Source organism: Anabrus simplex, chromosome 3, assembly GCF_040414725.1.
Source record: "Anabrus simplex isolate iqAnaSimp1 chromosome 3, ASM4041472v1, whole genome shotgun sequence".
Taxonomy (NCBI): Eukaryota; Metazoa; Arthropoda; class Insecta; order Orthoptera; family Tettigoniidae; genus Anabrus; species Anabrus simplex.
This window is the reverse complement of record NC_090267.1, coordinates 52,480,727-52,505,023: the sequence shown is the minus strand read 5'-3', so window position 1 is coordinate 52,505,023 and position 24,297 is coordinate 52,480,727. Positions and strand designations below refer to the sequence as shown.

Here is a 24,297-nt window from a genome sequence, read left to right as displayed (position 1 = left end):
AGTAGCATGGTCATTTCATTTCTGCTCCTCTTTTCCCAGTCAATAACTTACAATCACTCAGATGGTTGCCTATCCAAGCGGTGATCACACCAGATTTAGCAAGTCATTACAAGCCTGTAGCTTCTTTCATTTGAGAAAAGTATTCCCCATGAAGTTAAATGCAATGTTACACATGTAAATACAAAATTTTCATGACTAAAGCAACATGAAAGGAAGACATCTTCCCAGACGTTCAATGGGTTATTTTTTCCAGTAACTTACATTATCTATTATTTCAAAAACATAAGTTATACAAATGTCACAATTAGAATCCAGATTTTACAAATACAAGTCAATCATAGAGAAAGAACACCGGAAGAACCTTGTAGATGTAACAGCCATGCCTGAAGAAGCCTTTGGTGGAGATCATAGAGTTGTGATAAGAAAATTGAAAGTTGGAAAGATTGAAAAACCCCAATTAAGAAGAGAGAAAAGAATTAAAGTATGGAAGTTGAAGGAGAAAAGCATACAAGAAGAATTTCAAAGGGAAATAATACCCTTGGTACCCAGGACAGAGGTGGGGAATGTTGAAGAGGAATGGAAAAGATTTAAGGAAGCACTGGTTGGATGTGCAGAAAAGGTGTGTGGTAGAACATCAGGAAATGTGAAAGACAAAGAAATGCACTGGTGGAATGATAGGGTAAAGATTAAAGTGAAGGAAAAGAAAATGGCATGGAAAGCATGGAAAACATCTAAGACTGAAGAAAGTAGAAGAAAATATGTGGAGGCAAAGAATTTGGCCAAGAAAGTAGTGGAGGAAGAAAAGAGGAAAAGCTGGACCTTATTCACACAGAAATTGAGAGATGATACGCAGGGCAGCAAGAAATTACTGTATGGTATCTTAAGAAACAAAAAGAGAGATCAAGTAAACACCAGATTTGTGAAGGATGAAGGTGGCATAATTTTAACAAAGCCAGAAGAAATAAGAAATAGTTGGAGAGAGTATTTTCAGAAGCTGCTGAACATAAGAATGGATGACAGTCATTCAATGGACGACCAGGAAAGGCAATTAGTTGACGAAGAAATGGATAAAGAAATTACAATGAATGAAATTGAAATGGCAGTAAGAAAGATGAAGAATGGAAAAACTGCTGGAATAGATGAAATTTCAGTGGAGATGATAAAGGCAGCTGGAGCTGTAGGCCTGCAGTGGACATATCGGGTTCTCAGGAATGTCTGGGAGAATAAGGAGGTCCCTGAGGATTGGCAAAAAGGAATAATCATCCCAATTTTCAAGAAAGGTGATAAGAAAGTTTTGAAGAACTACATGGGAATTACTCTAATATCCCATGTTGCTAAGATAATGGAAAGGATACTGGAAAGTAGAATAAGGTTGAGGGTTGAGAAGCAGATACAGGAAAATCAGTTTGGTTTCAGAAGTGGAAGGTCAACAATAGAGCCCATTTTCATTATGAGACAACTAATGGAAAAGCATTGGGAGTACGGGAATGATATGGTGATGACATTCATTGATATTGAAAAGGCATATGACAGTGTCCCTAGGACGAAAGTTTGGGACAGTCTGGTGCAAAAAGGAATTGGACAGGGATTAATAAATATGATCATGGCACTGTATAAGGAATGTTGTAGTTGTGTGCAAACACAAGTTGGCAGGACAAGTTGGTTCAAAGTGGACTGAGACAGGGAAGTGTTCTATCACCAATCCTGTTTACGATAGTAATGGATGACATCATGAGAACAGCAAAAGCAGCATATGGAAGAGAAATGAACATGATGTTATTTGCAGATGATATTGTGATTTGGGGAGAAGACGACAGGAAGGTTCAAAAACAGTTGAATGTGGTGAATGGGAAGATTGAAGAATGTGGATTGAAAATAAGTGTAGAAAAGAGTAAAACTCTTGTTATGACTAGAGGGGAGAAAGAAGGGAAAGGTCAGATTAGACTTGCAGACAAGCCCCTGGAAGTAGTGGAAACGTTTAAATACCTGGGGAGTGAATTAATGGAGAATGCTCGACTGGATGCTGAGATTAGTAAAAGGATTCAAGCTGGAAGTTGTTTCTATCATAGTGTAAGAAATATGTTATGGAACAAAGATGTGCCAATGGAAGCAAAGGATACTATGTACAAGATGTATTACGTACCCATAACAACTTACGGAGCAGAAACTTGGACAATGACAAAGAAGGATGAGAGTCGAATACAGGCAGCTGAAATGAAATTCTTGAGGAGTATGATACAGAAGAGTAGACGAGACAAAATAAGGAATGAGAAAATCCGGGAAGAAATTGGAGTGGAAAAAATGAATGATAGAATAGAGAAGAGCCGACTAAGATGGTTTGGGCACATAAAGCGAATGAGCGACGAAAGAATGCCAAAAAAGGTGATGGAAATGCAAATCCAAGGAAGGAGAGGCCGTGGACGACCACGATTGAGATGGAAGGATACCATCCAACGCAGCATTATAGAAAGAAACCTGGACTGGGACACAGTGTTGGAGGAGGAGTGGTGGAAAGACCGAAGAAAGTGGAGGGGAACCATATTTGCCCCTACCCGGCTACAGCTGGATAAAGGGAAATAATGATGATGATGATGATGATGATGATGAAGTCATCATCTTATTCTGTTTGTTTTTTAATATATGAACTTATCAAATTTGTTGGGATTTAGCATTCACTTTGTACTTAATTAACATTCACCTGTATGTTCAGGAAACTTTCTTGAAATTTCTAAAGTGTGAACAGCTGACTTCTATTCATAATTCATTCATTTGTTCATAATATCACTATTTTGCAATCATTTACAATAGTTTATGCAATGAAAACAATATTGTATATATATGACTGGTTAAAGGTAATTTTGTAGAATCTGAGGATGTTCTTGTAGAATGAAACATGTCATCTCACTTATAACAGTCTTTTTATATATATACAGGTATGTTATAGTGGTTTAAGTGTTACATTTCTTGTCCTGACAGACTGAAAATCTTATATGTTCTATTAACTGTGTTGGCACTGAAAAAAATAGCTTCATTCATAACAAAACATTAATCCCTAATTCAAAGATTGACAGTAGCCATCCACAGCCAACAAATATTGATATCGTAACAGGAACTTCTGTCTCTATTAATTATTAAATTGTATGCTTTTAACATGAGATTGAAATTATTAAGCTCCTAACAATGCGTGACTAGTTTACTCATCTATTCGGGTAATGATGAGTTGACTCATCCAGTGACTTTGAAAACTATTCTCTAATGGGCAGGACAAGATAACACATCCTATTACATTGTCGAAAGTAGTTCAATGATCATTTTAGAAATGTCAGTAATTTCCAGATATGACACATAACACTGTAGGGTAACATTTATCTTTACATTTCTACTGAATCTACTTCCGTTTGTAATGGCTCCAAGTTTCAAGGTTTACCATTGTAAATAGAGACTTGTTGAAAAACTAATTTCTGTATTGCAAACTTATGGTTCTTGTGTAACTTTATGTACAGCCTTTTGTATTTTCCTTATTATAGGTTTACAACTGTCATAAAACACATTCAAATAATGTAATTATAATGTAGAATACTACAGAACAATAACATAATTTTAGTTTTTGTTCCTTAGTGTCAGATTTAATCTCAGTGCAATACATTTCAAAGAAGCCTAACAAAATATTGAATTATGGTTTGAATCACAAAATATAAATAAAAGAGGGCTGGGCTAGCTAACTTGTCTTCTGTGTACACACTCACATAATAACTGGGACGAGTCACTTTGTCACCAACATCATTGTAACTATTACATTACATGTAACTAACCTCGTGTTTAGACCCGTATTGAAATTTGTTATAATGTGCTTACAATTTTGTATTTTTCTATTCCACCTTTTCAATACAATTGATTTTACGTGTTAGAAATTCATATTGCTACAACACTATTTTATAGGGACATGTTTCGCTTGGTTTCAAACATCCTCAGCATTTGTAATCATCTCAAGGTTAAGACCTGTCATTGTTAATTTGCTTTGACAAATTTGGCTTAATTATAATTCTAAAATTAAGTAGTAAAATACATAAACATAGGAATTTGTGAACACATTGACAGTTTAACAATATGAATGACAATACTAAAATTGGAATATTCACAAATTCCTATGTTTATGTATTTTACTACTTAATTTTAGAATTATAATTAAGCACAAACTTGTCAAAGCAAATTAACAATGACAGGTCTTAACCTTGAGATGATTACAAATGCTGAGGATGCTTGAAACCAAGCGAAACATGTCCCTATAAAATAGTGTTGTAGCAATATGAATTTCTAACAACATAAAATGAATTGTATTGAAAAGGTGGAATAGAAAAATACAAAATTGTAAGCACATTATATCAAGGTATTGGGCGTGACGAATTAACTTGCCTTTGTTAATATATTAATTCCCTGCTATGAATGCTCATTTCTCAGCAGAAACTTCCCAGTTACGAAGTTTAAATACTCATTCTCAAAATCAGGTTTCAATCATTCTTTTATAATTCACATTTAATAAGAATATCCTTTTCCAATTTTTTTATTGTTTTTATATTTCCACAGGGAATAATGCTCTGTTTGAAGTTTTGCAAAGTCTGGTCATTTTTACAACTTTCTCCCAACAAAATCTGGATCCTAATCATAACATCTTCCAAAAGCAATATACAGACTATGTTATTCGGTCTCTATCGACGTCTACAATAAATGAAATACACAAGTATGGAGGGAGATGAGCACTAGAGGATTGTTTGGACGATATGTTAGGATTCTACTTCTCATCTACATCCATGTTAAGTAACTTAGGTAGTAAATGTAATAAATAATTTTAGCACCGGTAGTAGAAAAAGAAAGCTGTATGAGTTTCACTGAAGCCCATACTGTGGAATGTTTGTATCACAGTCCTAGTTCAATCAGATTTCTTAAAGGTACACAGGCGGACACTAGCTTGCTGATTTCTTCCAATCTTCTTTCCATTAACAACCATCACAAGGGGACTCTCCACTCGTATTGAATCAAAACAATAATCCTGGAAGGAAACAATATATTAGTTACATTTTTAAATTAGGGTGAGAACATTTTCCACTTTCTATTCCTAATATTAATGTATTAATTCTGATATATTCCATTAACAAGTACAGCAGGTTTCCTACACTTATCAAGGATTTTTTAAAAAATAGCCTCTAGAGATCTATAATAAACATAATAATGCTGTTTGTTTAATATTTTTCCAACTGCTACTGATTTTGGGTTGCCTTCACCTTATCAATAATGTGAGAATTATTTTGGGGCAGAATGCTGAATGACAAAAGTCCTTTCACAGCTGCACAGTGATGAGAAGGGTTATGGGTGGTTGGAAGAGAGGGATTCATTGAGGCATGCAAGAAGAACTGTAGGGTCTTGATTTTGCTGATGACATGTTGAATAATATATCTGGTCGCTTGTTCACTGTTGTTAGACAAAAGAATATAGTTTGTTTTCCAAATCATGTATGTATGTATGTATGTATGTATGTATGTATGTATGTATGTATGTATGTATGTATGTATGTATGTATGTATGTATGTATGTATGTATGTATGTATGTATGTATGTATGTATGTATGTATGTATGTATGTATGTATGTATGTATTTATTGTATCAGTAAAGCCATATAATTAACGAATAAATGAATGAATAAATAAATAAATAAATAAATAAATAAATAAATAAATAAATAAATAAATAAATAAATAAATAAATAAATAAACCCAGACCGAACGCACAGTATTTGTACTCTGCGCTAAGGCAGCTGCCTCAGCCAAAATTATGTTGCACGCGGCCGTCCTGCTTTAAGTGTGTATACAATCTTATACGAAATCTTACCTTATAAAAGATGCTGGAAGTGTCGTCTTTCTTGGGTTATACAGGAACTGTATCTGGTAACCACATTCTGGCTGACGCGAGTGAGTTCTGCCATTGTAATGTTTCTGATTTCATTCGTAATGTTTTCTTTCAGATCCTCCAATGTGTGAGGATTTGTTAGTTGCACTTTTCCTTTCAGTTTACCCCACAAGTAAAGAACCACACACTGTTAGATCTAGAGAACGAGGGGGAAATAGACTAGCACTGATCACTCTGTCTGCAAACACCTCTGAGATTGTAAGAAGGGAATATTGTGCTGTATGAGAAGGGGCTGAATCTGTTAAAATAAGCTATGCGATTTTTCTTCTTCCATTCACAGATGGAAGAACGACATCGAAATGTCATCTTGGTAGCTCTCTGCATTTACTGTCTCAAAAAAAAAAAAAAAAGGCCAATCTTCCTATCATAATGAGGGACTTCATAAACACCATTAGGATTTTCTGCACACCAATAGAGTGAGTTTTGACTGTTCACACGACCATTAAGATGAAACCAGAAATTTCACATACGAAAATGCAGTGTTGCAGTGATAACCGTCTCACCATGTTAGCATCTGAGATTCAGAGTGGCGACTGATGCTTGCCAGATGATACAGATGTTGATTCCCATAGGAAATCAGAAATATTTGTTCCGAATGAGTAAATGTATAATACCAATATAAATGGTCCGTTATTGGACATTATAAATTTTCCAGCTAACTCATTCCTGGTTGCCAGCGTTTCGCCCCCGTGTGCTAGGATGGGCTCATCAGTTGGTACCTAGCACACCTACCAAGACGCTGGCTAGTGCATACCGTGGAGGCCACTGCGTAGGCTAATTGTAGCCACCGGCAGTGCCAATGCACTACGAGACACTTTGTCCCACTAACAAAAATTGATGCCTGCTTGGTCATCAGATGATACAGATGTTGATTCCCATAGGAAATCAGAAATATTTGTTCCGAATGAGTAAATTTATAATACTAATATAAATGGTCCGTTATTGGACATTATAAATTTTCCAGCTAACTCATTCCTGGTTGCCAGCGTTTCGCCCCCGTGTGCTAGGATGGGCTCATCAGTTGGTACCTAGCACACCTACCAAGACGCTGGCTAGTGCATACCGTGGAGGCCACTGCGTAGGCTAATTGTAGCCACCGGCAGTGCCAATGCACTACGAGACACTTTGTCCCACTAACAAAAATTGATGCCTGCTTGGTCATCAGATGATACAGATGTTGATTCCCATAGGAAATCAGAAATATTTGTTCCGAATGAGTAAATTTATAATACCAATATAAATGGTCCGTTATTGGACATTATAAATTTTCCAGCTAACTCATTCCTGGTTGCCAGCGTTTCGCCAAGCAAAGCAGCTTAGCTTGAGCGTCAGCGAAGCAAGAGTGCACGCGTACTGAGCTGCTAGTCATAGCAAACCAAAACCTGGGTTTCCCTAAGCCTGACAGGTTGCCTGGGACCCGTTCGGACTGCCGGGCTTGACAAGAGAGAACGTGAAGTTTGCTATCGATGCGACCTGATTGTGCCGTTATATGTTAGTGTAGCTACGTATTGCGTCGAGTGCAGCTCTGTTGTAGTTAGAGGTGCAACCAGCAGGAAAATGAACAAATCAACCGTAAAGGAAATCGAAGAAAAATTAAAAAGTGGTGGATTTATTCCAGCAATAAAACAGGGCTCAAGTCTAGCATGGTAAAAATGTTCAGGTGTTTATGAACAGGTATCAAATAAGCCAGTAGGTTACTCGCAATGCAATTTTTGCAAAAAGCTACTCAACACCCATTCAGGGACCTCAAGTATGTTGTGACATGTCTGCAAATTTGACCCAAATTTTTTACAGTCTAATAATATTTTGAAAGAGGACAAGGACTTGGTGACTGACAAGTGCGTGGAAATGTGCGCCAAGGAATTGAGACCGTTTACAACTATTGAGTCCGACTCGTTGGCTGAATGGTCAGCGTACTGGCCTTCGTTTCAGAGGGTCCCGGGTTCGATTCCCGGCCGGGTCGGGGATTTTAACCTTAATTGGTTAATTCCAATAGCCCGGGGGCTGGGTGTTTGTGCTGTCCCCAACATCCCTGCAACTCACACACCACACATAACACTATCCTCCACCACAATAACACGTAGTTACCTACACATGGCAGATGCCGCCCACCCTCATCGGAGGGTCTGCCTTACAAGGGCTGCACCCGACTAGAAATAGCCACACGAAATTTAAAAAAAACAACTATTGAGGGTGAAGGATTTTTAAATTTAGGGCAAACGCTGATAGAAATGCGCAAAAAGTATGGCTCGGTGGATATTTAAAATGTTATCTCGAGTCACAGTTGCTAGATAGGTACAACTTTCGCGGACAAAGTGCGCAGTAAAACGCTTCCTGATATAGTGCGTGCTATTAAATCAGGTATCTGTGCGAGTACCACTGACCTGTGGACAGATAAGTACAAGGGTGTGCACTATATGTCTGTCACAATGCCCTATATAAATAGAGATTGGTCTCTCAATACGTACGGTATGTATTAATGTGTTCGGCCTTCCCTGACTGTCCAAAAACTGGTGAAAATATTCGCAGTGAATTGGAAGATCGTTTGAAAGGACATGGCGTTGCTCATGAAGATAATTGCAAAATTACATTTGTAACAGGCCAGGGAAGAAATATTGTTAAGACCCTCAGCATATACAAGCGTCTTTTATGCATGGCTCATATTATTAATACGGTCTTGAAGCATGTTCTGAGTGAACCCTTTTTGAAAGAAACAGTTCCTAATGTGTTAGCTGTTATCCATTCAGTGAAATCTCTGGTTTCGTACTTTAAAAGAAGAGGCATATGTGTGAGGTTACAGTCATCTCTGAAACCCTATGTTTCCACTCGGTGGAACAGTTATTTTGACATGCTGCAATCAGTTCACTCCAAGATAGATTCTGTGAGAACTATTTTAGAGAAGGAGGGTGCCTCTGATAAAATGTTCGGTTATGATCAGGACATTACTGGCCTGCTTATAACATTTCTTAAGCTATTTAAGGAAGCCACAATTGATCTTGAGGATGATAAAGACCCGACTTTACATCCGGTCTTTCCGTGGTTTTATGCCTTAAAAGCCCATTGTACTCCACAGGATGACGATGAACAGCTAATATTTCATTTCTTTTAAATTTTAATGTTTTCATACTAAATGAATTTTCATTACTTGACGCTTTGGAAACAAACCGGTGGTGTCTTCCTGGAGCAGAAAATGGAAGTCACTATGTTACACAAAATTGCAACACTTTTGGTGCCTAAATATCGCACATTAAAGAAACTAAATGCAGGAGAACGAATGTCTGTTTTCGAGGCAGCTCGAGAAATGTGTGCTGAAGGTAAGGTTCTCTGATTATTATTATTATTATTATTATTATTATTATTATTATTATTATTATTATACCTATGCAAATGAGATATTTTTAACATTCTGTTATTAGCATAAAATATCAATAACTTGGGCAGATATATTTTCAGAGCAGCTACCCAATCAAAATAGACAAGAAGTCCCATCTTCATATGAAGAAAATTCAGTACAACGTAGGAAAACGAAATTTGATGATTGGGCAGAAAATTCGCCAATGATACATGGTGAGGTCAGTAGGTACTTGCAAGAAGGGTTTATTAGTAACGAAAATATACTGCGGTGGTGGAAAAATAATTCGCAGAGGCTGCTCCGACTTGCCTTGTACCGTAGCGAAAAAGGTGCTTAACGTACCCGCTACGAGTCTCTCCAGCGAGAGGGTCTTCAGCTGTTCGGGAAATTTTATCACCGAAAACGTTCCCGTCTTTATAAAGACTTAATGGCATCATAGTAATACACACAAGCGATAATGTGTCCATGCATTAAATATTGGTATGCAGTATGCATAGTACGAGGCGACCACAAACTAAGAGAGCAAATGGTAAAATTACACTTCTAAACTGATTAGTTTTATAGTTATTTCTTTTGGTTTTGTGGGGAAGGGGTTCCTAAATTATTAAATGTATTTCAAAAAATTTACCTATAAAATTATTATTTTAAAGATATTTATGACCTGTAGCTACATTACGTATATCTTTGTTTCTAATTTTCTCGAATAATAAATAATGCATTATATTTATGGTCATACTTTCATCAGCTGTCATTATGTTTATTTAAATATTCAAATATTTTGTTCAGAGAAACTACTTTTTATTAAGTAACTATGTTTGACAGAGAGAAATATTATTTGTTAACCCTTTCCCGCCCGCATTTTCACTCCGCTTATCCCCAGGTTTTAACCTATTATTTAGCAAAAACTGAAACAGACCGTATTGTTTCAGAAAAAGTTATATACAGTAAAAACTATTGATCACAATGAATTCAAATTTTCAATAACATTAGAAAATATACCATCACATCCATTTCTCTGTTTATTGAGTCATAATGTGTCGTCCCCCCCCCTCGTGATACTCGACACAGAGACAGTCTGCATTTGTCACATTCCCATGTTGCCTGAATCCCTCAAAACCAATAATCACGTGATTTTGTAAGTGGAATGATGGCCATGTATATAAGATTTTATTTCATCTGGGCGAGGGTCTTCCCATTCTGTTTTTATCTTACCGGAATGCGACTGTTTGAAGGCTGCATTATTATATGCGCAATAGGCTATGTCACTGAATAGTTTTTCTCCTCCTAACATACGTAAAAAACAATCTCTTTCCCCTAATACTCTTTCCGAATTATGCGCAGGTTCAACATCATCCATGTAATCATTCCGAGTAACGAGACGTAATATTTGTGTTACCTGAATTGCCGTGGCATCGCCATCAGGTCCGATTTATCGATATTCGTTTTCATTCACATCACTGTTATCACTAAAATTATCTTCGTTGATACATTATTCACTCATTAAAAATTCACCTGCACCCCTACTCAAGGATTCTGTGTCACTTTTTTCGCCCATATTCAGCTCAGTTTCAATATACGCGATATTCAATCCCGCCATGTTTACGGACGAAACAGCTGACCCGCGCTCGCGGAAGTTCAAGACCGTTGCCTAGGCAACGTCAAGACAGATTATCTGTCTTCCTTTATTCTCTAAGACTTGTAGATCACACTGCGTGTTCATAAATGCCTTATAAACACTTCACTGATGAGAAAAATAAAAAACTATCGCACAGATCGCAGACGAATGCAGATAATGCAGCCGGGCGCTTTCGGGCGCTAAGGACCGGAAGGCTAAATGAACAGTCGGGCGCTTTCGGGCGCTAAGGGCCGGAAAGGGTTAATTAGTTACATAAGACGTCTGAATTACGAAATAAATTTAAACATAACTTTGTAATGATTAACATAATACTAAATAACCATACAAAATAATATTTGTGTTGACGAATCCTATATAAATTCTGGCATGTAACAACCCCTTTCCTGCCTGCATTCACGCGAGTCTCATATCAGCACAATGAACGAGCAAACTTCGATTAATGCAACAGGAAGAAGAAAGCAAGCAAGCAAGCTAACCTGTAGCCTGCCCAGGTTGGGCTGAGCTTGACCTGGCCAGGAGTGCAGCAGCCTGCCTGTACTGTTGTTTACGTGCGGCTAGCTTGCTTGCCTGCTCTCCAGGCAAGCATGGGCAAGTTAAATGCGGAGTTTGTACACCTCTAGCTAGGATGGGCTCATCAGTTGGTACCTAGCACACCTACCAAGACGCTGGCTAGTGCATACCGTGGAGGCCACTGCGTAGGCTAATTGTAGCCACCGGCAGTGCCAATGCACTACGAGACACTTTGTCCCACTAACAAAAATTGATGCCTGCTTGGTCATCAGATGATACAGATGTTGATTCCCATAGGAAATCAGAAATATTTGTTCCGAATGAGTAAATTTATAATACCAATATAAATGGTCCGTTATTGGACATCATAAATTTCCCAGCTAACTCATTCCTGGTTGCCAGCGTTTCGCCCCCGTGTGCTAGGTACCAACTGATGAGCCCATCCTAGCACACGGGGGCGAAACGCTGGCAACCAGGAATGAGTTAGCTGGAAAATTTATAATGTCCAATAACGGACCATTTATATTGGTATTATAAATTTACTCATTCGGAACAAATATTTCTGATTTCCTATGGGAATCAACATCTGTATCATCTGATGACCAAGCAGGCATCAATTTTTGTTAGTGGGACAAAGTGTCTCGTAGTGCATTGGCACTGCCGGTGGCTACAATTAGCCTACGCAGTGGCCTCCACGGTATGCACTAGCCAGCGTCTTGGTAGGTGTGCTAGGTACCAACTGATGAGCCCATCCTAGCACGCGGGGGCGAAACGCTGGCAACCAGGAATGAGTTAGCTGGAAAATTTATAATGTCCAATAACGGACCATTTATATTGGTATTATAAATTTACTCATTCGGAACAAATATTTCTGATTTCCTATGGGAATCAACATCTGTATCATCTGATGACCAAGCAGGCATCAATTTTTGTTAGTGGGACAAAGTGTCTCGTAGTGCATTGGCACTGCCGGTGGCTACAATTAGCCTACGCAGTGGCCTCCACGGTATGCACTAGCCAGCGTCTTGGTAGGTGTGCTAGGTACCAACTGATGAGCCCATCCTAGCACACGGGGGCGAAACGCTGGCAACCAGGAATGAGTTAGCTGGAAAATTTATAATGTCCAATAACGGACCATTTATATTGGTATTATAAATTTACTCATTCGGAACAAATATTTCTGATTTCCTATGGGAATCAACATCTGTATCATCTGATGACCAAGCAGGCATCAATTTTTGTTAGTGGGACAAAGTGTCTCGTAGTGCATTGGCACTGCCGGTGGCTGCAATTAGCCTACGCAGTGGCCTCCACGGTATGCACTAGCCAGCGTCTTGGTAGGTGTGCTAGGTACCAACTGATGAGCCCATCCTAGCACACGGGGGCGAAACGCTGGCAACCAGGAATGAGTTAGCTGGAAAATTTATAATGTCCAATAACGGACCATTTATATTGGTATTATAAATTTACTCATTCGGAACAAATATTTCTGATTTCCTATGGGAATCAACATCTGTATCATCTGATGACCAAGCAGGCATCAATTTTTGTTAGTGGGACAAAGTGTCTCGTAGTGCATTGGCACTGCTGGTGGCTACAATTAGCCTACGCAGTGGCCTCCACGGTATGCACTAGCCAGCGTCTTGGTAGGTGTGCTAGGTACCAACTGATGAGCCCATCCTAGCACACGGGGGCGAAACGCTGGCAACCAGGAATGAGTTAGCTGGAAAATTTATAATGTCCAATAACGGACCATTTATATTGGTATTATAAATTTACTCATTCGGAACAAATATTTCTGATTTCCTATGGGAATCAACATCTGTATCATCTGATGACCAAGCAGGCATCAATTTTTGTTAGTGGGACAAAGTGTCTCGTAGTGCATTGGCACTGCCGGTGGCTGCAATTAGCCTACGCAGTGGCCTCCACGGTATGCACTAGCCAGCGTCTTGGTAGGTGTGCTAGGTACCAACTGATGAGCCCATCCTAGCACACGGGGGCGAAACGCTGGCAACCAGGAATGAGTTAGCTGGAAAATTTATAATGTCCAATAACGGACCATTTATATTGGTATTATAAATTTACTCATTCGGAACAAATATTTCTGATTTCCTATGGGAATCAACATCTGTATCATCTGATGACCAAGCAGGCATCAATTTTTGTTAGTGGGACAAAGTGTCTCGTAGTGCATTGGCACTGCTGGTGGCTACAATTAGCCTACGCAGTGGCCTCCACGGTATGCACTAGCCAGCGTCTTGGTAGGTGTGCTAGGTACCAACTGATGAGCCCATCCTAGCACACGGGGGCGAAACGCTGGCAACCAGGAATGAGTTAGCTGGAAAATTTATAATGTCCAATAACGGACCATTTATATTGGTATTATAAATTTACTCATTCGGAACAAATATTTCTGATTTCCTATGGGAATCAACATCTGTATCATCTGATGACCAAGCAGGCATCAATTTTTGTTAGTGGGACAAAGTGTCTCGTAGTGCATTGGCACTGCCGGTGGCTACAATTAGCCTACGCAGTGGCCTCCACGGTATGCACTAGCCAGCGTCTTGGTAGGTGTGCTAGGTACCAACTGATGAGCCCATCCTAGCACATGGGGGCGAAACGCTGGCAACCAGGAATGAGTTAGCTGGAAAATTTATAAAGTCCAATAACGGACCATTTATATTGGTATTATAAATTTACTCATTCGGAACAAATATTTCTGATTTCCTATGGGAATCAACATCTGTATCATCTGATGACCAAGCAGGCATCAATTTTTGTTAGTGGGACAAAGTGTCTCGTAGTGCATTGGCACTGCCGGTGGCTACAATTAGCCTACGCAGTGGCCTCCACGGTATGCACTAGCCAGCGTCTTGGTAGGTGTGCTAGGTACCAACTGATGAGCCCATCCTAGCACACGGGGGCGAAACGCTGGCAACCAGGAATGAGTTAGCTGGAAAATTTATAATGTCCAATAACGGACCATTTATATTAGTATTATAAATTTACTCATTCGGAACAAATATTTCTGATTTCCTATGGGAATCAACATCTGTATCATCTGATGACCAAGCAGGCATCAATTTTTGTTAGTGGGACAAAGTGTCTCGTAGTGCATTGGCACTGCCGGTGGCTACAATTAGCCTACGCAGTGGCCTCCACGGTATGCACTAGCCAGCGTCTTGGTAGGTGTGCTAGGTACCAACTGATGAGCCCATCCTAGCACACGGGGGCGAAACGCTGGCAACCAGGAATGAGTTAGCTGGAAAATTTATAATGTCCAATAACGGACCATTTATATTGGTATTATGATGCTTGCCAGGTCGAACATGTGCAGCTGCTTGCAAGGCTGCGTGCGCTTCCCACACTGCAGAGAACAAACACCGGGCATTCGGTCTGGGTTTATATGAGTGACCCTGTATACTGTTATGTTTAGAATATGCAATATCCTTTGAACTATGCATTTTATTAAAATCTGGGCCCTAATCATGAGTTTCTTGGTAACAAGGAAAGTTGGAAAAACTATGCAAGGAAAAAAACGGTAATTACCTTTGACTTATATTTGATCCTGACTTGGGTGAAGTAAGGCTCTGGAATGGCTACAGCATCTCCTATAATAACACCTTTACCTTGGGCTAAGTTGTACACAGTGACAGCTACACATGTCTCTGCCTTGTCGATCATACAGAAGGTACTGCAACATACATGTAAGCTATAAAATATTCTGTGAAAATCAAAAGAATTTTTGAAATTAATTAAACAATGAAATTAAAAACACCCTACAAACATTATTTGCAGAACACTAGCAAGTACAGAGCAATCCATATAAACCTGAACTACTTTAATAGGTCATATTTTCCCTCTGAAAGCCCCTAGAAACTGGAAATTTAATGATCTCAGTGGCTCTGGGAGAATCCGTACCACTGCCCATTGTTGAGAATTTTGTTGATTGTCATGACAATAACAAGCACTACTGGCAAATTAATAATTCATTTGGAGTCTTTAGTTTGCAGTCGATACTGAAATATGCAGTACACAATTCGAGAGTGTGTTTTTATTGTGAAAACATACTGGAAGACAGAATCATTCGTTACAACTCAATGGGAATTCCAAAGAGAATTCAATATGTGCGATGTTTCAACAAAGGCAACAAGTTTATAGACTGTAAGGAAGCTGGACAAAACTGGTGTACTAAACAGTGGCAGTGGTAAACACAGACCATCATTGAGTGTACAGACTGATGATAATGTTCGAAGACGTTTTGAGAACTCTCCCAAGAAATCATTGCATTGATTGAGCATTTCATATGGTACATGTCAGAGAGCTGCGAAGAAATTGGGTTTGCGACCATACAGAGTGCATATGACTGAAAGAAGTAGATCATGAGAAACGAATGCATTATTGTTGATGGTTTCAGGTGTTTATTATTTAATGTCCAGACATCTCTCCATAACTTGGTTTACAGATGAGGCATGGTTTCATCTGTCAGGTTACGTCACCACACAGATATTGGGCTGCTGTAAACCCCCACATCATCCACGAAACACCACTGCATGATGAAAAGGTCGAAGTGTGATTCGCGGTGTCAGCTTGAAGGATTGTTGGCCCCATTTCCTTTGATACGAATGTAGACACTGCAGTTTATATGGGCATCTTAAATACATTTATGGAACAGCTGGATGATGTCGAACTGACAGAAGGTTATTTCCAGCAACATGGAGCAATGTGTCATACGTCCAATGTTTCCATGCAACTTGTTTCTCCGATGACCGAATAATCTCCAAAAATTTGTGCCCCCCCCCAAATCACCTGACCTAAATTAGCCGGACTTTTTGTTCTGGGGGTATCTTAATAGCAGTTTACAGGAATAGACCTCAGACAACTACTGAACTCCATGAGGCCATTAGACATGAAATAAGCAACACTCGCGAGGAAACACTTCGCAGAATATGGTGAAATGAGTACAGTTGTGAATGGATGCTGGTGGAGGGCACTTCCAACATTTGATTTGCTGTGAGGAATCTCCCAACAAAGTATTGTAACCAGTTTTTTTTGCTGACTGAATAATCTCAAAATATTTGTGCCTCCCAAAGTTGCACCATATGTCCCATTATTGATTCAAATGTTGACTCATTAAAATGGTTCAGATTTATATGGATCACTCTGTACTATTTACCACAATACAAGGACCATAAAAAATTTTACATTAATAATAATGTTATTGGTTTTACATCCCACTAACTACTTATATGGCTTTCGGAGACACCAAGATGCTGTTTCGTCCCACAGCATGAGTTTTTTAATGTGCCAGTAAATCTACCGACATGATGTAGGCATGTGTGAGCACTTTGAAATATTACCAGACTGAGCCAGGACTGAACCCGCCAGTAAGGTAAGTTCATTTGCCAAATAAGAAAACACAAAATACAGCACTGACACTCAAGTACCTAGAGATGAGAAATCTATTAGGTTCAACCTATACAATACTAATTACGTGTTGATGTTACTAATAACTTTTATTTAACATGGGACCAGTTTTGACATTTAAAATGTCATCATCAGCCATAAAATAAATCACAAATATATAAGCAATGACATAATAATCAAAACTATTGTGGATACACATTGAAATATGTTCATTAAAAGTCCCATGTTAAATAAAAGTTATTAGTAACATCAACACGTAATTGGTATTGAATAGGCTGAACCTAATAGATTTCTCATCTCTGTGATCTCAGTTCAATACGGAAACATCAATGAAGTTCATATCTTTGGACTCAAGTACATACTCTGGTCTAGGTTTCAACATAGTCGCCACCCCTGTTTCAGACATTTATCATAATACAACAACATATTTTGTATCTCCATACTGTAGACCAGTGCTGTCCATGATAAACATATGATCAATAGTGGGAATGTGGAAACTGTTCCCAGAAAAACGTTGTTAAGAGTTGCTGCCACCGTGTGGATACAAATGTGAATGAACACAATACCCTGACACAAACATACCACATTGCTTGTTTTATATTGCATGATGCAATTTCCTCAGCACATTTCACATGGTGCTGATGGTGGTACGGTGCTGCAAAAGAAGTCCACAAGCAGAAGACGTCATCTTTCCCAAAGCACTAAGCAACAGATCTTCCGATGGGTTAGCGTTGGTTTGTTGTTTGTGGAAATAACAAGTGCCTCTACTACATGGATTGTCATTTGGTTTCAGGAGTCTCGTGTAACAGTCATGATATGACTCAAAAAGTCATCATCCTCTGCACTTTACAAAGTCAAAATCTGTAATATTTTGTTTTACCGTATTCTGTGAGTGTGAGTGTAAGACCCAGCAGTTACACAATTTGCAGAATTTCAGTTTGTCACACATAATTTCATGAAGCAGCAACCAGGTAATGTGTAGAAATTGCAATAAAAGTGCCAACACAATTAATCATTTGTTCTCTCTAAACTTACCTTCCACCACACAAACCAAGTCGTCAGTCACCACACATGACCACCCACTACTTTTCCCATCGTGAAAATTGTTCCACCATTTGTTAAAATACTGCACTCATCTGTGCACCACTGAGGCACTCTAGATCTACTCCTCATACACCTCAGCAATATGATTTCTGTTGCTGGCACATACTGCAGATTCAAAAACCAGATCACAATGCTTCACATGCCGTGGGCATCCTGTTTCTTGAACATTATCACAACCCACTATGCAGCATCTGCACTACTATTATACCTCCAACTAGTGTCTCATCATCATCATCATCATCATCATCATCATCATCATCATCATCACTCCAGCAAGCCGGGTGTGGTTGTGTACGAGCCTCCTCCAGTTTGTCCTATCCATCCACAGATGCTGGTCACATCTCCAATTTCAAGGTCCTTCAATATCTGTTTTTCCCAAACATCGCGAGGTCTTCCTCTTGGTCTCTTCCCACGAACATTGTGGTCAAAGTGTGTTCGAGGAGTCCTGTGAGAGTCCATTCTTTTCATGTGGCCATACCATTGCAATCTCTACACTTCTAGTCTCCAAGCAAGCTTCTTTCCAATCCAAGATGTTGCCGGATATCCACATTCCTTATTTTATCCATTTTTGTTTTTTGTAGACAAGAATGGAGGAACTTCATTTCTGTTGCCTGAAGACAACTCTTTGTTGGTCCAGTAAGTGTTGCTGCTTCCAGGCCATGCGTCAATATAGGTACTAGATATATTTTGTACAAGCTGATCTTGGAAACTAACGGAAATGTTTCATCCCAAAGAATTTGACGTACAGAGTGATAGAATTTGGAAGCTTTCTGTATTCTGTTGCTAATCTCTTGAGGCATGGTATTGTCTGATGATAGAACACTACCTAAATACTGGAAGTTGTCTACAATATCCATCTCCTCATCTCCAATTCTTAGATGAACAGTTGGAGAGTTTCTACTCATTACTAAGCCAACTGTCTTCGTTTTGCTAATTTTGAGACCTGAGGTTGTAAAAGCTTCATGCCAGAGATCTAGTCTAGTTTGTACTTCCACTTCTGTCTCACCCCATACCATTACATCATTTAACTGGTTTTAAAACTTCATCCATTATGATTATAAAGAGAAGTTGGTGAAAGACAACTTCCTTGCTGGACTCCACTCTTCATTTCGAACCAACCTGACCTTCCATCCTGGACCTGGACACAACACTTGGTTTCATCATATAATCATACTCGTGCTATGATGTCATCGGGCACTTTCTTATGTCCCAAACATCCCCATATATGCCTGTGTGGTACATGGTCATATGCTGTCTCAATGTCCAGAAAAACAGTTATAAGTATATAACCTTTCTCCCAATACTTCTCATAGAGCATTCTGGTGGCAAAAACGAGGTCTATAGTTGATCTATGATGTCTAAATCCATGTTGTTCCTCCTCAAGTGTAGGTTCAATATATTTTTTTAATCCTGCTCTTAAGGATGGATTTGTACATTTTGAGGCCATGTGACAGCAGAGTTATACCTCTGTAGTTGGTACATTTCTTTCTATCACTTTTTTTCAACAAGGGGATGATGACTCCTTGCTTCCCGTCATTGGGTATTACATTCTCTTTCCAGATTCTACGGTATTTAGTACCCTGTACATCCACTGCTGTCCAACCTCTCCTAGTACTTTGATCATCTCAACACTTAATTCATTCGATCCAGTTGATGTGTTGTTTTTCAGCTTAGATATTGCTGTCTCTACTTCCAACCATGTCAGACTAGTGGTATTTATGCTGCCAAAATCATAAGGTTTAAAAGTGCCTTTTGAATTCCTGTAATATTTTAGCCTTACCCCTAGTCATCTCACCATTAGAAAGTTCTACAAATGGGATAGATTCATTATGAGTTGTTCTATTCTTAACAATACTGTATAACAGTTTTTTTTATTTCCATCCTGCGTTATTTTGGTAGCCAGATCTTCCTTGCATTTCTGCTTTTCAGCTGCAACCAACTGTTTGACCTGCCATTTTTTCTTTCTGTAAACTGACAGCTTCTCCTCTATTTGCCTACCTAATGGGTAGACCAACTCTGTACACACCTGCATCCTCATGACAGCAGTGCTTCTGCAGCACAAATGACAAAAGAAACTTACTTTCAGGATGCAGTGACATTCTCTTACATGACTGATTTCAATCTCCTAAAAATAACAAATTCCCAAGTCTGACAAATGATGAAGCAGAGTAAATCACTGCTCAAAACAATTAAAAACAGACACTTGCCATGGTTGAGCCATACCCAAAGACAATCGCTGATGATAAAAATTATAGCAGGGGGCTACATTACTGGAAAGAAACCAAGAGGACGGCCAAGGAAAACATATAAAACACTTTATTTTTTTTTTGCTAGTTGCTTTACATCGCACCGAAACAAATAGGTCTTATGGCGACGATGTGACATGAAATGGCTAGGAGTGGGAAGGAAGCAGCTGTGGCCTTAATTAAGGTACAGCTCCAGCATTTGCCTGGTGTGAAAATTGGAAACCACAGAAAACCATTTTCAAGGCTGCCGACAATGGGGTTCTAACCTACTATCTCCCGAATACTGGATACTGGCCGCACTTAAGCGAGTGCAGCTATCGAGCTCGGTAAAACACATCTTGGAGGACATAATAAATAAAGAGAACAGTCAATGAGAACAGTTTTTGGACTGAAAACAAGAAAGTAAATATAACTGTCGATCTGGTAAATAATAACACATCAATGCTGTTTTTACTGTAAGAAGTGGATTACAGCATGAAGGAAAGAATTAATATTACATATGCAAGAGAAAGAGAAAAACAAGAGTACAAATAAACACTGAAAGAGGAAGTTATAAAGAATGGTAGGAACAAATATAAAAGATAAATACAATGACAGGAGGATGAGGATAAGGAGGAGACAACCTAAGCTACCATGAGCAGGCAGTTTGATCTGTTGTGATTTAGGGTGCTTGCAAGTCAATTCTGGTGTCCACTTTATACTACTGGAGCTCTATTGGGCAACCATGAGAGAAAGTAAATCTGGAAGAACTAGGACTAGTGAGGACAAATTCCTTGTGTTCGTTTCTGTCATTCTTAGCTGTTACTCCGCCTGTCCACACTAGCCTGTTATAATGTTAATCTTTTGAGTGTGTTCCTATGTTGTGTTTTCATTACACTGAGCTATCTACATAAATACAGATGGAAATTGGTACCATGTGTGAGTGTATCAAGGCATCTTTGTATACAAGATACAGATAGCTGACATCAACTAACAAAGAATATTTATACTATATATACTATATTCCAAATGTAAGCTTATTTGGTTAATAGGTAAGAACATTCCTTAACTTGCCTCATACATCCTTTTTATCTCAGATCAGGCATACTAAAGTCAAAAGTAGGTTTAGTTCAATGTTTGTCTGTCTGTTTTTTGTAACATCAATTAAAAATGACTACAGAGAATTTCTCAAAACACTGTTCAAGGATAGTTGGGTTGTGCAGCAGGCTACGTATGTGACGATTCTTCAGTCAAAGACAGGTTGGATCCTCGTCAGCTGTCGCAGATCACTGAAGAGACATACTAGGGAACCGAGAAGTGAGGTAGTTTCCTGCTGCTTTCCTTGCTGAGCCAGATTGGGCTGTTACAGATCAGCTGGCCATGCCTATAAAAATGCATAGGTTAACTAACTCTATAAGTGCCACTTCTGCATCATTCATCACCAGGTCTGCCTGCATTAAGAATGGTGTTATTAGATTGCAACAGACAAACAGCTCAAAGGAAGTAACAAACTTGATCTACCCCATCCCAGACGACGTAGTGCACTGGTACACTACATCCTACCCAAGGTGGATTTGGGCTGACATCTGCTATATATTATTTTATTAGTATACAGTGGCATAACAATCTTAAGAGGATCGTAACAGGAAAAGCTGAATGTCTCTGTTATAGACTCCCCACCACCCTCCGCATCGCGCAACAGCACAGAAGGGTCATAGCCTACCAAGCAATCGCTGCTCAGCCCGAAGGCCTCCAGAATTATGAGGTGTTGTGTGGTCGGCACAACAAAACCTCTTGGTCATTATTCTTGGGTTTCTAGACCGGAGCCTCTACCTCACCGTCAGATACCTCCTCAATTATAACCACATAGGATGAGTGGACCTTGAACCAGCCCTAAGATCCAGGTAAATATCACTGACCTGACCGGGAATCGAATCCGGGCCCCCCGGGTAGGAGGCAGGCATGCTACTCCTCCACCACAAGGCCAGCTCTGTTATAGAAAAGCACTACATAATGAAAGTTGTGCAAAATATAATTTCTGATTATGTTTCAGGTGTTTTTACAGTACGATGAATAATAATGGAGATAATCAGGATTATTACATTTTTCACAAACATTCAATTTCAAATAACAGTTCTATCTAATATCTGCATATAACAAAAGTTGTAGAAAATGGAATTCCAATATTTTGTATCCAGCTCATATTTACTGTACGAGACAATAACTGAGATATTAAAAAATTAGATTTCTTATTGCTCATTATCTCAATGACAAGCATTGCTGATATGTGAACATTGCTCGGGCGTCACTATTATAAGTTAAATGACAATGGTGGTGGTTGTCTTCATCAGGTCCAAAACTGTTATCAGCCCTTATTAAGCAAGGACCTTTCTTTTTGGCTATAGCTTAACATTGAATTAACACAGCGACGGTTTTCAGCGATACAAAGATAGGAAAAGGCTAAGACTAGGTAGGTACCAGCTGTGGCGTTAGTTCACGTATGGTCTCAGTATTTGCCTGATGTGAAAATGGGAAACCACAGAAAACCATCTTCAGGGCTGCCGACGGAGGGATTCAAACCCACCATCTCCTGAATTCAACCTCCTAGCAGGGATAAGGACCACATGGCCAACTCAATTTGAATTAATCAGGGTCAACAGGATGGGTATCTATTTAGCTTTCCTTGCTAATCCTATGGTTGTAATTAGGCCAATAACCCATTTCTGGTTGGACAGTATGCCTAGTAAAATATCCATTTCTATAATAATAATCACATATAAATTGTGATCGGTGCAAAGTATAATCAAAAATGTCCTTTTTACTCATGTCATAAAAGCTATGATGACTAGTATAAGGGATAGGGGCAGAAGAACCACATGGGTCGACGCCCCAAACAAATAGCATTTTAAAAAAAGTAACAGGGGGGAAAAAAAAGTTCAATAAATCTCATACATAATACTTTGACTCACAACGGCACAGCATCTTCATCATGAACGCTGCACACGACTTTCCCCAGGACAACTTTCTCCGTGTTCAGTCCACGCTTCATATCCGAGAGAGGGATCAAGTCCAACTTGACCGATGTGCCGCTAGGAGAGGTGTAGTTACCGCCATGATAAGGCCCCAGTTGTTTAGGATCCAGTGACTACAGACAAAGAGAGACAACCATGAGCACTTGTCCCCTCTTACGCTTTCAAGAAAGATTAGAGACACACAATTAGAGTTTATATACTAATGATCCTGCTCAACTGGTACTCATATGTCTTGACGAGCATTATGGTGTGAAAATCCCAAGTACCACAGATATTATCATCCTAAACGCTTAGACAGAGATAATGAAACAATTGCATGTTGTTATAAAGAAATACAAAGCAGCTCAGAAAGCAGCCTTTTCTGTCAGGTAATAAAAAAGGAAAAAAGGAAATTAAACACTGAAATAAACAAAACAAAAATGTTTGCTATCTAAAGCACTTATAATGACTGTATCAATACCATCATCATCATGTCTGGCTTCATGGTTAAATGGTTAGCGCACTGACCTTTGGTCCAAGGGGTCCTGCATTCGATTCCAGCCAGGGCGGGGATTCTAACTTTAATTAGTATCGCCATCATCAATTTCCCTCGTCTACCTCCCACTGGGTTGGGATGTTAATGGCACCTTTCCATCTTCCTCTATCTATCCACCACTGTTCCTCTGCAACTGTTTTCCAATCCAGGTTTCTTCTAATTACAGTATATTATTCTTGATTGCTTTCAACCACCTTAGTCTGGGTCTCCATCATCTGCTTCAGTATTGTTTCTTCTTCCATCCTAGTGTGCCCGTTGCATTTTCGGACGTGTTCCAAAATGGCGTCTAGGAAAGGTATAGACCACTCAGACCCAAGAGAGTATACAAGGAAATCTTGACATGTGAATATAATAATAGGCCATGATTAACTTGGAACGACAACCTTTCAAAGGCGGTGCAGAACAGAGCAATGTCAGGGGAATTGTTTAAAAAAACCAAGTAAAATAATAGAGATTATTGAACAACTTACTTGAAAAACTGAACTTGAGAAGAGAGGAAGCAAATTGC

At 39.1% G+C, this 24,297-nt stretch overlaps 1 protein-coding gene across 1 annotated transcript in view; it reads right to left on the bottom strand.

Moving 5' to 3' along the window:
• Window positions 1-4,160: 4,160 nt before the first annotated feature.
• LOC136866995 (tetratricopeptide repeat protein 5) overlaps window positions 4,161-24,297 on the bottom strand; it is a 68,837-nt gene continuing 48,700 nt past the window's right edge. Inside the window, exons 7-9 of the mRNA XM_068226991.1 lie at window positions 23,192-23,367; window positions 15,016-15,160; window positions 4,161-5,047 (exon numbers count right to left, since the gene is read on the bottom strand). Of these exons, the coding sequence (XP_068083092.1) occupies window positions 4,928-5,047; window positions 15,016-15,160; window positions 23,192-23,367 (441 nt within the window). The 3' untranslated portion in view covers window positions 4,161-4,927. The remainder of the gene's footprint in view (window positions 5,048-15,015; window positions 15,161-23,191; window positions 23,368-24,297) is intronic.